This window comes from Polypterus senegalus, chromosome 3 (assembly GCF_016835505.1).
Source record: "Polypterus senegalus isolate Bchr_013 chromosome 3, ASM1683550v1, whole genome shotgun sequence".
Lineage (NCBI taxonomy): Eukaryota > Metazoa > Chordata > Cladistia > Polypteriformes > Polypteridae > Polypterus > Polypterus senegalus.
Genome location: NC_053156.1, coordinates 58,545,302 through 58,562,706, shown reverse-complemented (window position 1 = coordinate 58,562,706; position 17,405 = coordinate 58,545,302). Strand labels below are relative to the sequence as shown.

Here is a 17,405-nt window from a genome sequence, read left to right as displayed (position 1 = left end):
TTTTTAATGAGCACACTTTTAAGTGGGTAGCGACAGCCTTTTGATGTCATTTGTTCATTCATTGTTAGGATACAATTAAGGGAGAAAACACTCTTTAATTGTTAAAAATGTATACATTAACAGGAAAAGAAAAAAGAGTAAGCTTTTAAAGCTTCAGTCAAAATTATTATGAATATTTTGTAAAGCATTTTTAAATGTAAACTTTAATTTCTTGAATTCAGAATAAGAGAAGGAGTAAAATAGACTTGCTAAAAATCAAATAGTCCCAGGACTGAACTTGAGATCTACTGATGTACTACAATGTAGCATAGTGCTTGAACCCCTGTTTGATTCTCGGCTTGGGTGAGAGAGTGTTAACACTGCATCCCGGTGGATTTCTGCCCACATTCCGAGAACTTTGTGTCAGAATATCCGTGCTAAATTGCTTAAGTTTGACTCCCGAGTGTATCCAACAATGATGGACTAGCATCAGAAGAACAACTGGCTCCTGCCTGCAGTGCTAGCTCTTCTTAATCGGAGTGGGTTCTATAAGTGAATAGATGTTCCTGCATCATGATGTCATATTGGCTATGTATGGGGAAAAAAAGCTGACAACTAGTTGTAGCTGCAGATTCCTGTACAGATCTACCTAACAAAAGAGGGCTTTTAAACAGCTGGGGCTTAGACACCTTGTACAGCCCACTAACTCCATTAAAGTAATGATGTCTTTAGTCTTATTTGTAACAGTGTGTTAGGACAGTGTTGCTCCGATCCATTTGTTTAGGTAATGTTTATTTTGTTAATGGCCATTAATATTTTGACTGAAGACTGTAACATTCTGAGCACACATTTCAATGCAATTACAGTATGTGTTGATGTTATAGAACTTAATGATATGCTTAATTCTTTCAGATGAATAAATATTGGGTCCGTTAAAAGAGCAAGGAAACCCCCCCAGCGTAACTGTGGGTCTGGATTACCTTCTCAGGAATTGTCATTTTAGACTGTGGCTTTAATCTCACACCAGGAGGTGAAGGTCATCTTCAGCTGGATAGGTTTGCTTTGTATGACTAAATGCAGGACCCTAAACCTTTCCTAAGAATTTCAGGTAATCCATCTGCATTCATAAATTGTTTGGACACCACAGTGTGGATGTGGTTACAGGATCCACTGTGAGTGATGACAAAGCTGATCGTGACAACCCAACATAGTTGCAGTCTCGGACCTACAATCATTGTAAGGTGCTGTGGTGTAGCACCCCTCTTAATCACTGAATTCCCTCAAGTGTGGACGCAGCTCTTCTTCAACAGTTTATTTTTCAATTTGTGACAGTGTTTTAATTCAGTCAAGTATCTGTGCTAAATCTGAAATTGAATCTCAATATGAACTGGCAAAGCATGGAAAGAAAACTGTGTGCAGTGGACTACAATGTGCTGAACGAACTGAGGCTGGAAAGAAGCTTTCTTGATGTGGTCATTAGTGTTAATGGTGTGGAATTTCCCGCTCATAAGAATGTTCTTTGCTGCAGTAGCCCTTATTTCAGGTGAGTCCAAGACAGGGGTACAGTATGAAGATGTTGAAAGAAAGCTTTGTGTATGTAAAGCAAATGTGTGCAGACATGCAGTGAACTTAGTATATTCAAGCATCTCTGTATCGTTCAAGCATGGGCATCATGCTTTATGGTCTGTCTGGCAAGGGAGTGGTTTAATCCAATGAGCGGACCAGGTTCACTTTCAAAGGTCATACCACCTCAAAAAACATAAGTAATAGTTTTAAACTTGCTTTCGAGGCAACTCAGGCCCCTTCTTCAGGCAAAATGTAAACTAGTTAGCCAATAAAAAGTGTCATTTTGCTTAACTTCTCGCTGCATCCATAATGGCTAACGCAGTACAACACCCTAGTACTACAGACATTAATTAACTCATCATTCAGTACCCAATCCATGCCAGGCTCCATTAGGCAAACCCCATTTGAAGTTCAGCAGGGTGATGAGATCGCAGTGGCATGAGGTGGTCTGTCTGTCTCCATCAGTTGTCTGGGATGCTGCAGAAGATCGGAGGGTAGAAGGCTATGGAAGGCTGCAATTCAAGTTGTGGTGGTGGTGGTGGTGGTGGTTGTACTCCAGAATGTCGGGGTTTTTATTTTTGGTTGTAGGGATTTGAAAGTATCAAGTGTGGTAAAAAACACGATATTGTTTTTGATCCCTTAAACTAATAAATGTTTAAGTAGGAACTTCTAACCCCACTTATGCTAGCGATAAAGGGAAACAAAGAACTTTTGCTGTGTCTCCTGTGTAATATAGAACACTTTACAAAAAGCAATGTAACGCCATAAGATATTTTCAAGGGTAAATCAAAAATGAAAGGCAATTGGAAAACTCCATGGTAACTGCAACAGATAGAAGCTGTTCACCGCGGCTTACAGATACTGGTAGTTCAAACACATGCAGTGTGCAGGGCTCTGCAGTTCGTATAGTTGAAGTCAAATTCAAATGAACGACCACACTGTTGAAGCAGAGGGAGTGAAACCTGCCAGAATGCGCCTCTCTGTACAAAATCAAGAAGAGTTCTGCTCATACATTAGCCTCCACATTTTCAAGTTTTGAAGTATAGTTGATTGTCCTTTCTTTTCACTCAAACTTTTCCTTCATCTTTTTTCTAAAGCTGTAGTACTAGGGTGTTGTACCGTGTTAGCCATTATGAATGTAGAGAAAAGCCAAGCAAAATGACACCTTTTATTGGCTATCTAAAAAGATTACAATATGCAAGCTTTCGAGGCCACTCAGGTCCCTTCTTTAGACAAGATGTAATCAGTTTTCTAAAGCTGAAATAATTTCTAATACCAATGCTAGGAGAAAAGCCTAATGTTTAACTTCTAGAAACTCTTGTCAACATCACGGTATCACTTGTGTCTATCTGCACTCACAACTGCATCAAAAGGAGCCATTTGAGGCGGTTTGGGCATCTGGTGAGGTTGCCAGCATTAGTTGGTTTCTCTGGGCTGACCCAGGACACACCAGAGAGATTATATCTCTTAGGTGCTCTGGGAACGCTTTGGTATGCCTTGGAAGTGGTGGTGGGGAGAAGGAACATCTAGACGTGTTTGCTAAGACTGCTGTCCCCATGAGCTAGACCTGCCAAAGCAGCAGATGATGGATGGATGGATGAAATTCGGCATAATGACTGTTCAAGTCATAAAATACCAAAATCAGGATTTCTTAATGTGTCACATACACAACATTTTGATGATGGCAAGTACTACACTTTGTTGGTAAAATCGTGTGGCTTAAATTTGTGTCAAAAGCATTAGAATATCACACACATTTGATAACATATGAGAAATAATTTTCAAAACTGAAAATTGTTGAAAGCGTAAGTAATTGGAATGACGTGTGGCATTCTGATGTTTGTCTCTCGGTTATGAACGAAGTTATTCTGTTTTGTAACCTTCTCAGTCCATCGATTTTACAAAAATGACTTCACAAATGTTTCAAGCCGTTGTTGCCATCGAGAAAATGCAGCACGGAAATAAATACGGATGTCTTTTTCCACTCTCTTCTTGTTGATAATGGTCTGACTAAAGAGAGAGAGAGAGGTCAAAAAATGAAAACCGAATTACAGACCAAGATGAAAAATTGGAAATCAGAAAGAACCTTTTGTCATAACTACACCTGGGAAAGTTAACACGTTAACTTTTGCAATTAATGTGTCCCGTTTAATAACAAGTTAAAAAAATATTGTCGCATCCAGGGCCAGCCACGAGGCAAACGCCTCCAGCAGTGCTTTATCAGGGTGGCATTTTCATGTAATGTTTTTTTTTTCTTTTCATGTTTCTGCAAGAAGATCAAATCAATGTCATATCACGTAAGTGCTAAACAAGTTATCTTTGAGTGGAACTAAAACCAAAATAACTCTCTAGTACAGGCATCACTAAATGGCGGACCTGGACTGAATGACAGCACTATCCGGACCATGCCGCATTTCAGATAAATGAACGAGAATGACTGAAAACATTCATGCAGCATTTCTTTCTTTTTTTTTTTTTTTTTCCTTCTTCAAGTGTAAGCGTCTATTCGTGTCACTTGACAGAGAGCGAATCCATATGATTGTTACAATGCATGAGTAAAACGTGCGGCTGTCACAGAAGGAAATCGCAGAAACAAAAGGGCGACAGGGAGCATGGCTTGTTCCAAAAACAGAAAAGTAGATGCAGAAATCTGAACTTTCCAAGGCGAGTGGACATTCTTCCTGCAGGTAGTCCAAAACCAGTTTGTCTCATGCGTTCAAAAAACTGGGCCTAATGTAAAAAGTAACAATGTGAAGCGCCACTATGAACACGGATCATTTGCACAGACATATCCAAAGCGAGGGCCTAATATACAGTAACAGGTCCACTCGAGTCCTCTCACTTTCACTTACAGCCCAGCAGCGTGGATTGTGGGGCAACATTAAAAAAAACATTTTCTGATAGGGCATTTTTTAGTTTTATTCAGATGGTTCCGTTTTCTTTTACTTAAAATGTGAATATGATAGGCCTACTTTTATTTAATAGTTGTTTTATATGTTATGTCAAATACAGTTATTTGTATTCCTTTACAAAGGCAAGGTCCATTAAATTCAATGGGTCCACATGTTGAAAATCCTTACTGAAAATTAAAAATAAATATTGTTGAACTGCTACGGTAATTATACCTTGTTTATTTTTTTTTTTATAGATGTTCAATGACTACATATATAAGGATCTGAATCGTAGCACAAATACAGGGTGGTCCAGATCTAATTATGCAGGTCCAGATCGTCTGGATGACTTTGATTTATGTGGGGACGATTCCAGTTCAGAGCGAAGACGATTCTTCATGTCGTCAGTTCTCGATGGTCCGGGATTTTTCGGGTGATTTTCTATGTAATAAACTTAATAAGTTATAGCGTAATGAAAATTGCATAATAAGATCTGGACCACCCTATATAAGATTCAGACCATTGATAGCTGAAAATTTTGTTGGTTGGACCTCTTTACATTTTTAGCTGTAGTACTTCTGCATTTAACTCGCCAGTCGGTGTGCCAGGTAGCTTTCACTGCCAACTACCCTAATATTATGACAACATTCTACAAAAAACAGAAGGGTACAAATTATCTGTACCCATCATTCCAGTTTGCAGTGTCAGTGCTAATTTATCCAAAGAACACAACTTAACCATCCAAGTAATGCACGGTGTCTTTTTTTGAAGCGAGGTAGCAGCTAATGAGATCTCTCTTTGCATGCCAGCAGCAAAGGTGTAGGTAGAGCACTGTTTTCTGTGGTGGTACACCTTTTGTAACCCAAAACATCTCAAGACACACCACAACTCTACCAACCAAAAAAGCATTAAATCTCCAAAATGGTGAGACAGCAGACGGCAAACAAAAGCAGCTCGGAATTTGCCATTCGCAGACACAGCACAAAGTGAGCACTTTAGCTGCATTTCCCAGCTCCTTCATCCCATTGTCCACTCATACAGGCAGACCTCTCTGAGCCTCACTCCACTGCCCCCTCAGAACCGCTGGTGAGCACCCAGGCAGATGGACCCCCCGACACGTCTCCTGGCTGCTAAAAGTGCTGTGTCTGTAAAATGGCAATTACAGAGCTGCTTTTATGTCGGCTTCTCCAGGTAGTCCCATCCTCCTCGATTGGTCTCGAGGGGCACTACACTATTATTGCCATGGCACACCAGTTGAAAAACACTTGTGTGGAGTATAATTATCAAGTCGCTTATGGTGATGAACAACTGAGGATAGATTTGCAGAGTTTTAACACAATTTTTAATGTATGCTAATTTAAGAGATGCGTATTCTTTCAATTAAATTTGTATTCAGAAGTGCATTCAAGCCAACAGTCGTTTCAAGTATTTGATTTTTACTTTGACATGTCTCTGCCAATTTGCGAATTAATACCTTGGCCTCATTTTCTCGAAAATCATAAAAAAAAAAAAATTGTTAAAATTTTAGGTTTCAGGTCATTGTTTAAGTTTAAACTATGGCATTATTTTTAATTCTTCTGTGCTGAATCTACATTAATTTTAGGTCTAATGTGTAACAAGTAAAGGGTTGCTATCCTTTAAACAGAATGAATAGAGTTTGGATGAAAAATGTCTTACCAAATCCATGCTGTGCTGTAAAAATAAAACTTTGATGAGTGCGCCCAGAGCCCACCAGATGATTCTTCTACACAGCAAAGAGTTGAAGTCTGTGATTATCACCTCTTAAGCCGAAAGTGAATTTCATCAGTCATGTGGTCTGTGTGTAGCTACTGGTTATTTTATGGCTGATGCAGTCGCTGACCTGTTTTCCTGTTTTGATTTGATTCATTTCTTTCTGAAAATGGTGTGATTTAGGCACAATTCTCTTAGATCCCAGAAACCATGTCGACTAAATGGAGGTCCCACCACTGACAGTCAAAGTCCTCCTCCAGTATAGAACATTACAGGGATGTCTTTCTTTTTTTTTTTTTTTTCGGCCAGGGAGATAAATGGCCAAACAAATGCATTAAACAATTCTATGTGGTGGCACTGCACAGTGATCTTTATTGACATGTAAGCTTATGCTGCTTCTCCAACCATTAATTACCAGTGAAGACTCATCTGATTTGAATTTATTCTTGTCTACTACACTTTTGCATATTCTACCAGATTTGAAATATCATTCTTCCAATCTGACAGAGTTGCCACTTAAAAAAGAAAAGGTTAAACATGAGAAGCTGACCAAAAACAAAATGGAAGTGGTCCTTTCAGTGAGCAGTTACTTAAAATGGAAGCAAGGTTGAAGCTCATTGGTCTTAAGACAGTTTCCTGTAGCAGACATTTAACATTTTTTCATAGCTTTTAAGGTTATCTTTCACTTAATGTTGGCATTTGCAATATTATTTAAATATGCAGTACATATGCTGGTGAGAGTCTTTGACAAAGCACATTTTTTCCCCCAATATTCCTTATCTGCATGGCATCCTTAACAAATGACAGACGCCAATTATCCAATCTCTAGTTAACCACACTGTTCCGTTTCTTCTTGTCTTTTTTCAGCATGTCTACCCCATTCTGAATCAACACCTCTAGTAGCATTATTTTTGGGAGGATCTGGTAGGCTCAGTTCCTGTCGAGGCTGTAACCCCTAGTACTTCATTTATAAAGCTTGTAGACGCTCAAAACGAGGCTTGAAACATTTTTATGAAACTTCCCACACAGACATTGGAATTATAAAAGAAAGTATATTTATGGCAACACTGCGTATATTTACAGCAACACTGCGCGCCATCCATGCACAACATTTGGGAGAAACTTCAAAATCACGCTAGATCAAGTAGGCCAAACCAGCTAAATGACGACTTGCATGCATAGTTCATATCTCTGAGTCACGATTATAATGTACGTTGATGTGACAAACATATTACGCCTCAAAGTGATGAATATAATGCACAGACTATATTTTACGAGGGCCAATGCTACGTATTTCGTCACTTTACTCTACCTGTTGTCACTTCTGAGGGAACTGGATGACGGGTCAGGAATAGCTCAAACTGGCTTCATCATGCCTGCTGTGCTGGAACCATTGAGGTGCTACATCCAGTTTTCATGTAGTGTGGGTGCACATACTTAAAACATAAGTTTTTGCCAACATAAAAAGTCAATTTGCAGCAGTGTCTGCTTCTCCTGCAGTAATTTAGCACTTTACTGCACTTATATTGCAATAAGGACACCAAGCAAGAATGAAGCTGCTTTTGTTGACTGTAAACAGTTACACTGTTTTAATGGACAAGTCATCCAAGATGAGACTTGCAAACATTGCGTCTCAGTGGCCTGGATCAACCCGTGATTCTTTTATTTTAAAGGTAAAGTAGCTTTGACAGACGTGATGGTGCTGTACATAATGGCAGGCTTGTTGGTAAGGTAACTGAACCCTCAATATTTCATATGGCCTGTGCTATTCATTGTAACAGCAATCACGTCATTACATGTGCCAGGAGATAGTGGCTACCCGCTCAGGCGATGGTGCCTTGCTCCTTTCACAGACCTCTAGCATGCAGAGGAGGAGGCGCTATAAAGCTGTGCATGATCTTGAGCTGTGAAGTGTCAAGCACAGCCAGATACTCAAATGCAGGTGCTGAGGTGTCGATATGTCAGACGGTTTATAAATCAGATTTCTTTTTTATTTGGCATACGCATTTTCCTGTTTTTTTTTTTGTTTTTTTGATATGTGCATATTTTCACTCCCGAATCCACACAGAGTTTTGTAAATGAGGCTCATGGTCTATCAGGGCAACCTCCAAAGTACTTTCAAGTTTCACGTGCATTTTTGAAAGCTGTCCACAGTTAGCAAGCCCATGAAACTCTATTTTAATGTGCCTTTCAAATAGGAAGCTGAATTTATCAGTGTGTGCCCTCTTTTCCCTTTTCTTGGACATAATTATGTGTAATTCACAGGTTTTACCTTCTATCTATTCCTCGCTTACCCAGAAACAATAAAGTAAACCCTGTGTAATGGAAAATATGAAACTCCTTTTCTTTGCAGAACCCTGTTCTCCAACAGGTGTGATAGCAAAGACAAGAAGACCTTCACCATCCCAGGAATTTCTCCAGAAATGATGGAGATGATCATCACATTTGCTTACAACCAGACTGTGCCCGTGACATCCGAAAATGCAGAGCAACTGCTGATTGTAGCCCACCAGTTTAATATTCCTGGCCTGATTCGTCTGTGTAGCAACTTTCTCGAATCTCGGCTCTGCCTAAGAAACTGTATTGGGATCTGCAAGCTTGCGTATCACTACTGCTGCCTGGAGTTGCATTTCAAGGCGTTCAGGTTCATTCTGCACCAGTTTGAGGATCTGGTGAGGGAGTCAGAGGAGTTCCTGCTGCTAAGCTTCACTGAACTGTGTGAGATCATTGAGAGGGATGATCTCAATGTTAGAAATGAAAGCCTGGTCTTCAATGCAGTCATGAAGTGGATCTATCACCAGCCAGAAGACCGTAAAAGCCTTCTCCGCAAGCTTCTTCCCAAGGTATAAGGCTTCTGTTATTTCACATGTTGTGATTTCATCTGATCAATGAAAAGAATTGTGAAAAACAGGGTAGAAGACTAGAAACCCTTTAAATGCCCACTACTCTTTCTAAATTGGTTCCATGCTTACTTAAACTATTAATTGGCCAGTCAGCCAGTTTGCCATTCTGAACACACAGCATTTATCATCTTAGGCAGTGCCCATTCAGCATCATCTTCATACAAGGGTACTTTATATTACGGGTTGTGATATCATGTCTGTTTCTGCTGCTAATATACATTCTGCTGATGTAGAGTTTTGAATACAACAATTTAGCCATTTATGCAATTTCATAATTTTTTTTTGCGCTTTTTTTTTTATATATATATACCTGTATATAACAAACCCAGTCTTTTGCCTCCCTTCCTATCCTCTGAATAAAAGAGCAGTCAGTCTGCAGTGTTCTCCACAGACACACGTTTTGGAAAATATCCAAAAGAATGATGTGATTTTTGGGTTCCTTTGTGCAGGTACGCCTAGCTTTGAGAGACTCTGAAAATTTTCTGGAGAATATAAGAAGCTATGAGCACATGAGAAATAAGGAATATAAGATGTCTATATATATAGCATTGCTGCAGATGATTTATGACCTCGGGATTAAAGAGTCTGCCACCCCACACCTGGCCTGTAGTATGGCTCACTCTCGCCTCCCCAACAGTATTCTGCTCGCGATCGGAGGCTGGAGAGGCAGCAACCCCACTAATGCCATTGAAGCATATGATGCACGGGCAAAAGTCTGGACAGAAGTGTTGCATGAGGAGGACTCCCCCAGGGCCTACCATGGAACTGTCTTTGTAAAAGGATATGTTTACGTAATTGGAGGTTGTGACAAAGTGAAATTCTACAACAGGGTATGCAGGTATGACCCGGTGCAGAGGGTGTGGCAGGAGGTGGCCCCCACGCATTCACGCCGCTGCTATGTAAGTGTAGTTGTTCTCAATGATGTCATCTATGCAATGGGGGGCTTTGATGGTTACACACGCCTGAAAACTGCTGAAAAATACAATTTAGAGACAAACCAGTGGACTCTGCTGCCATCCATGAATGATCGGAGAAGTGATGCCAGTGCCGCTACGCTGCATAGAAAGGTGAGGGGTGCCCCCAATAACTAGACTAGAAAATTGGCAAAAAAAAAATGTATACACTTGATGGGAAAAATTACAGTACATTTGGAAAATACGGTAGTGACTGACTGGCCCAATTAGTTATGTTGTGGCCTAATGAATGATTAAATGGTTCAGTGGGCATCATAGGTGGGTATTACTAGAATAAATTATAAATTACACAGACTGTATAGACTGCATGGCAAGTGGATTCTCATTTTTAATGTAAGCTATAAATCAGTGAGTACAGAACATTAAGTTACTAATGGACTTGAGGCAAAAAGGAGATGTAAGTTCTCTTAGGTGTCATCACATCCATCTCAACAGTTTTCGCGGGCTGCTCAAAGGTTGACATTTATGACCAGAGTAATTAGTTCCTTTGTTTTTCCTGATTTAGATATACATCTGTGGAGGTTTCAGTGGGGAAGACTACCTCATCACAGCAGAGGTCTTCAATCCCAAAGTGAACCAGTGGTCTTTGATCACTCCAATGTCAACTCCGAGAAGTGGCTTGGGAGTCGTTGCATATAAAGATGAAGTCTATGCGGTGAGTAATAAATGTGTCGCTCATCTTCTCTATTTCAGAATCCTAATAGTGACACGATCATAAATACGCTCGACTTCCATAATCCCCTGAAACCGAGGTCACATTGGCCTGAACACCGATGCGATCACAAAGAAAAAGGTCCACTCTTGAACACAACCTTCTGTTTTGATGTCCGCGTCCTAAATAAGCTCACAGTAAGGCTGCATTACCACTAAGAGAAAAGACGAGATAGAACAGTTCAACCAAATGATTCATTTCTGGGACTCTGACCATGGATTTAGAAGTAAGCTACATGCTTAAGGTAGTAAATTGCAGCATACATTGTGTACACATTTTCATAAGAGAATTTTAATAGCATTGTTTTTGTGTTAACTTGAATAACATGTCAAATACTGTTTCATATCGCTCCTTTCCTGGTGATCATCACTGTGGTTTTTTTCACCTGTACTGCTAGAAATTTTTGAGCATAAGATGGTGGCTCGGTGGTTAGAATATTCCCTAGCCTGGGCGTTGTTTGTGTTTGTGCTTCTCCTAGTTTTATCTTTTCTTCCAGTTTTCTCTAGTATTAGGGAATGTGGAAATATGGATGACACTTTCAGTGGAGTCTGTGGCCTCTAGGATTGTCTCCTACTTTATGACTGACATTGTCAGGATAAACTCTTGTCTACTGTGACCCCATACTGGACAGTACCAAATGAGACTACGAGATCCAGTGTGGAGATTACCTAAAGGTAACTAGAAGGTTTTAGGCTAGTAAGCTTTTTGGAGACTGGGAATAAGAAGCAGTTCAGACCCCTTCACTTTCTACAGACTTTATTGTGTTGAAGATTTAATTGTTAAGTGGATACATTTGCCAAAAGGCAAAGAATTTACTGGTCCCTAAAGTTTTGCGATGAATCCTGTGGCAGGCGGCTGTCCCTTCAAGGATTTTTCCACCAATATACACACACACACCCAGTGTAGGTGAATGTCTACATCATTGAGTGTGAACGTACTATAGATACTTTAGTAAATGCTAATGTGGACGGATTAAAACAATAGTAGTGTGAATGTATCTAACATGGCAAGTTGTCTGTTCAGTCTCACACAAACATGCAGCATCAGATGTGTGTGGTTTTTCAAATTGTCTTGTTAACCTTTTTATTTTACTGTATTGTAAAGTACAATCTTTTTTTGTATTTAACATTCAAACTGCAGGTACTGTTTCATTATCCGTTGTGTGTGTTTTTGTACTTTAGTAGTGTCAACAACATTCTTATAGGTGAAAAAAAGGTGTAGTGGGACAAAACTGTGTACAGTAAGGTGTTTTAGAGTCAGGACCTTCTGTACATTACACGAAAAAGACACTTTTGAGCATTTAAACAATATCATGGATTGGAAACTAAAAAAGCAAGAATTTGATGAATTATGTAAATGCTTTTTCACTGTTCACTTTGCGGCACATGGCCCTGTTTCCCCCACTGTGTCACCGACAGCCAAGTGCACTCCTCTCTTTACTCTCTCGTACACATTACTGTAGTGCATATGAGGCAGTTGTGTTTACAAGCAGGTTTGTTGCTCACTGGACTCGATAATTTCCTTCTTGACTTGAATGTAGAGTAGTTGCCTTATTAGCAGATGATCATTCATCATCACCGGAATCCCTTACGATTACTGCAGTTCATTGCGTTCACTACCCGACTCTTGGCTTTGAGGTTTGGCCTGCTTAATTTGCCATTTTTCTGGCTTTGCTCAAACATACACAAACTCGGGAGTTTCCCTGAGGTCTTGATATGTTTGATCTGGGTAGTTGCTTGATCAGTTTTGCTGGGATTCATCAGACATGTCTTTGAATCCAAAGCTTGAGTGATTGGTGGTACCTGCATGTTTGAAAAGGGCTAATAAATACAGTCAACTCTTCACATACGACCGGCCTGACATGCGAACAACTTGATTTACGACCAACATCTTGCGTTACGACCCGAATGCGGTCACGTGTATCCGCTTGTGCCATTGTAAACAAACAGCCGAGAGCATTCGTAAGCGTCAGTCGGAGCCCAGATACATATGTTTGTGGACGTAATTTTGGTCAGTGCAGTGATTTATCTATATATATAATTCACTAAGACCATGGCAAGCAAGTCGCATAATTGCTAAGGAAGGAAGAGAAGATAACGAAGGTAAAGAAAGCGATTGTTAAGGGATGTTAGCTAGCGGGCTGGCGTGGCACATGATGATGTCATCAGGCTGAGTCAGCACCGGCTTGCTTTGGAGTGTGTTATTACAGCAGTTCACAACACGGCCAGCTTTGAACTGAGTGCTCGACTACTGTCATTATTAACTTGAGAAACAGCAATCACAATCGAAACGAAGAAGGAAATTGTGCGGAAATATGAGAGTGGTGTTCGTGTGACCGATCTCGCTAATATGTACAGCATGTCGAAATCCACCATCTCGACAATTTTACAAAGATAAGATTTGCATAAGGAGGCTCCTCCTAAACAATAACCACCTTCCGCTTCTCATCAAGAAAGTGATTGGGAGTGAAATTGGTTGGAGTTTGAACTCCCAGTTTAGGTGGTCATCTGTTGGCTCGTTTCACATCTCATTTTATGTTTGGCTGCCATTTAATGAAGAAAGGAATACATTCAGGGAACTTAATCCTTAAAAACATGGCTAATAAAATCAAGTTAAAAGAAGTTAATTAGCAGTGAAAGCAGGTCAGTGATTAGGAAAAGGGTCAGAATGAAAACCTGCAGCCACTCCAGGCCCGGAGTTCAACACCCCTGCTCTATCTAGTCTAGTCTGAGGACCCACGTCATTGCATGTGCACTTTGAGCTCATATGACTGGCTACTCTATTGTGTAGTGTGAGTAGTCACTCGACCTCAATTTCTAAACATCACACAGCCTACAATAAGAGATCCTTGAAGAAATATTAAAACCATCACCCACAGGTTTTTTTGCAAAACTGTAGTGGTCAGTAAATTATTTCCCTTTTGTACATGTGAGAAGCACTTAAACTGTACAAAACACAACTTACATCTATCCAGGTAAGCATCACAAGATAAGCGCCATTGAGGGCAGCTCCTTTTGTTTCTGCTGTTTTGGAATCTGTTTTTTCTTCAGTGAATGGTGACCAATTGGGGAATGAGACGTTATAATGAGTAAGGCTCAATCAGGGGAGAGTCAGTAGTTTTAGAATCTTGTCGTTTCGCTGGTCCACACACCAAACCTGTGTTTTTAAAAGTATCCAGCTCTGGAGCGCGTTTTCAAAATGTTGAAAACGCTAGTGTTTTGTGGACAAAATGGTGAAAGCAGAGACAATTGTTTTGTGTTTTAAACAAGACCATAGTGTGGATGGGGCCTTGCTATAGGTCCTGAGGACAAGATATCCATTTGTGTCCAAAAAATACAGCAAGAACACAGACTGAGCGGGTACAGAAAATGGACGGATGAAAGTAATAAGCTATTGGCTCCAGATCAAAGCTGTGTAGACTGAAAATTTCTGAGAATGAGATTGTTAGGTTGTACATAATAAAGTCATTCATGTTTGTTTGTGCTTTCCATGGCGGGGTGTTGTGTTGTGTAGTGCCACAGCCTTGCAGCTCCAGCACTTTGTCTCTGCCTTTGTGAAGTGTGCATGTTTTGCGAGTTTGCCTTTCCGCTGCTGCCTTTTCTTCCCACCTTATGTATGTGAAGTAAACGGATCACTCTAGACTGACCTGGAGTGGCTGTTTGTGTGTGTGTGTGTGTGTGTTTGTGTGTGTGTGTGTGTGTGTGTGTGCTCTTTGTGACAAGCCTTTCTGGATTGGTTCCTGCCTAATATTGATGGCCCTGTGCTGAAATAGGCTGTTTCAGAAATTTGAAACTATGAAAACTGTGTGTACAAAGGAAATTTAAGATCTGCTAATAACGAAATGTTTAAGGAAATGCATGAATAAATCTTAAATAAAAGCTTAAAGCATAGGAACAGATTCTTTATCCTTGTGCTAATGACAGTAAGCAGTCAGCCACTTTTTCCTGCTGTGTGCCGTATGTGGCTAAGAGTGACATTATTAGACGATGCACCACAACTGCAGTGATGTGAGCTTTATGATGAAAGAAGGACAGAGGATAAAACCTTTCTATCCACTTTTTTTTTTGTTGTTGTTAAAATTGTCCCTCTTCAGCACGGTGGCGCAGTGGGTACCGCTGCTGCATCACAGTTAGGAGAGCTGGGTTCGCTTCCCGGGTCCTCCCTGCGTGGAGTTTGCATGTTCTCCCCGTGTCTGCGTGGGTTTCCTCCCACAGTCCAAAGACATGCAGGTTAGGTGCATCGCAGATTCTAAATTGTCCTGTGGGTATGTGTGTGTGTGTGTGTGCCCTGCGGTGGGCTGGAGCCCTGCCCGGGTTTGTTTCCTGCCTTGTGCCCTGTGTTGGTTGGGATTGGCTCCAGCAGATCGCCCGTGACCCTGTAGATAGGATATAGCAGGTTGGATAATGGATGGATGGATTGTCCCTCTTTATATTTCCAACACTGATCAAGACTTTTGTTCTTTTTAACCAGGTAGGTGGCTTTGATGGCTTAAATCGGCTGGACACAGTAGAAGCCTACAACCCACTGACTGGCTTGTGGCGCACTGTTTCCTCCATGAGCACTCCACGTAGCAACTTTGGCATTGAAACAATGGAGGATCTACTCTATGTAGTTGGCGGGTATGATGGCTTCACCACCTTTGCCACTGTGAAGTATTATAATAAGGAGAACGACAAGTGGAAAGACCTACCCAACATTACTGTAGACCGCAGCGCATTGAGCTGTTGCGTGATGTCAGGATTGTCAAATATTCAAACGTATGCTGCAGCGAGGGAGCTCATGAAGCCAGACAGCCAGTCGGCAGAATGCAAGCTGTCCCCTTTCAGCAACAAGTTGATACTGTGAGCAACAAGCAGCCAGTGAGGGAAACACTGCTTCAAGCACTTCCGGATATGGTATTTGTTTCAGACCTTCACAGCAACTAAGCTATGAAACAAATGTTTAGCCAGGACTCTCCCCTGTCTTCAACTGCCTGATCTGAACCCACAGTGATTTCAAGCCTGGCATTTCTACAGTGACCCCAGGATTATACATCACCAGAAAGTCTAGAGTTCAGCAGTTCTCCATATTGAGCTTTTTACAATGAAGGAAAACAATGTGTGAGAATAAAAGAAAAGTTACTTAACTGCTGTAATATTGCAGTTTACAAGGAACTCGCCTCGAAACGTTTGTGATCTGACGACTTTGGATTGCTGTTGTGTGTGGAAGCCCACGTCATGTGAGAAAATCGTGGCTGCACCACTGCTGACACTCTGCGTACTTTAAAAACACTCGGCATTAACTCCATTATGTACACATACTGTAAAGCAAGTGTTTTTAAGGAAGCATTTTTTAACAATTGTTCTAATTAGATTAAAACTTTAAAGTATCAAATGCTGGGCTGTAAGAATGTGACAAAACATTCAGTCCATTCCTCCATTTTCAGAACCATTCCTCCATCATTAAAGGAATGTTTCACATGCAATTTTTATTATTTTATGTCTCCTACCCCAAATGTTTCATAGTTGACAATAGTTTTTGATCTCAGATTTTCATGGAGAATGAAGATGGAAAAAAAAATGTTTATGACAAGTCAATGGTGACCAATGCTGTACGAAGATAAATGATATGAAAATTGTCAATTAGGAAAAAAAATCTCACTTGCGTTGCACAATCCACGTCCGCTATTCAGTCATTTGCTCAAAATGTTCCTTAAGTATATATATTTTTGCAAGCATTAAATAAATGCTCCTAGAAAAACTGCACACATCATAAAGATGAAATGAAAGCCAGGATGTTGAAATCAAACAAATCAGTCCCACATACACGGTATGTATAAACTACAGAGCCCCTGAGGGGACAGTGTGTCATCTTTTTTCTGGCGCACACCAGATACTTTTAAGTGCGCACCCCATGAAAATGTGAGGTTAAAAACCTTTCTCAGTGATCACTACAAAACACACAGCGTAAGTAATAACATATATATAAAGATCTCATTTTTGAACGGAGTATTCCTTTAAAAGTACTAGACAAGAGTCCACCTCTGATGGAAGGCATCAGTCAGCCCACGCATGAGCACCAGCATGCACACTCCTGCCAGGCGTGTCTTTGGGATGTGGATAAAACTGGAAAACTAAAGTATCTGGAGTAAACCTGGGGCAGGCAGTGAAAAGGCTGGAATTCTAAGCAGGGCACCTAGAGCTATAAAGCCTCAACATTGAATCTCTCTTTGTATAGCGCGCTTCACTAAGTGCAGGCTCAGTGCACTGTGTCAAGGTTATAAGCAAAACACACACTTTACAAAATAATGTACATGTGTAACAATAAAGATTTGAAGAATCCATACAGTCAACATAGAACTGAAAAACAGAAATTCATCATATTTCTGTATGTCCATTATTAATATTGTTGAAGTATGGCCATTTGACGAGAGGGGAGAAGCAAACAAGAAGTCCAGCTGGCAGCACTCCTGGATTGAAAACCTCTGTGCCACCATTCTCCCAGAACAAGCATTGCAGACTTTTTTTACCATTTTTTTATGACGACTCCTTAAGGTTTTAGGTCCAACCAAACCAACAAGTCAAGTCAAGGTGGGGAGCATGCACTGGTACAGTGTATTGCCGCACCCACTACACCAACGAAACAACTCGGGATCCTGGTTGGCATCCCC

General features: G+C 40.6%; 1 protein-coding gene across 1 annotated transcript; it reads left to right on the top strand.

Moving 5' to 3' along the window:
- Nucleotides 1-1,376: 1,376 nt before the first annotated feature.
- Nucleotides 1,377-16,129, top strand: LOC120526778 (kelch-like protein 10). Its single transcript, XM_039749925.1, has 5 exons — nt 1,377-1,522; nt 8,521-9,010; nt 9,520-10,137; nt 10,550-10,699; nt 15,227-16,129. The coding sequence occupies exons 1-5, from the start codon at nt 1,377-1,379 to the stop codon at nt 15,599-15,601; spliced, it is 1,779 nt and encodes a 592-aa protein (XP_039605859.1). The 3' UTR covers nt 15,602-16,129.
- The last annotated feature ends 1,276 nt before the right edge of the window (nt 16,130-17,405 follow it).

Coding starts and splice junctions, on each gene's coding strand:
- LOC120526778 (XM_039749925.1), top strand. CDS start 1,377: ATGGAAAGAAAACTGTGTGCAGTGGACTACAATGTGCTGAACGAACTG. Junction 1,523..8,520: donor TGCAGTAGCCCTTATTTCAG/GTGAGTCCAAGA, acceptor TTTTCTTTGCAG/AACCCTGTTCTCCAACAGGT. Junction 9,011..9,519: donor TCCGCAAGCTTCTTCCCAAG/GTATAAGGCTTC, acceptor TCCTTTGTGCAG/GTACGCCTAGCTTTGAGAGA.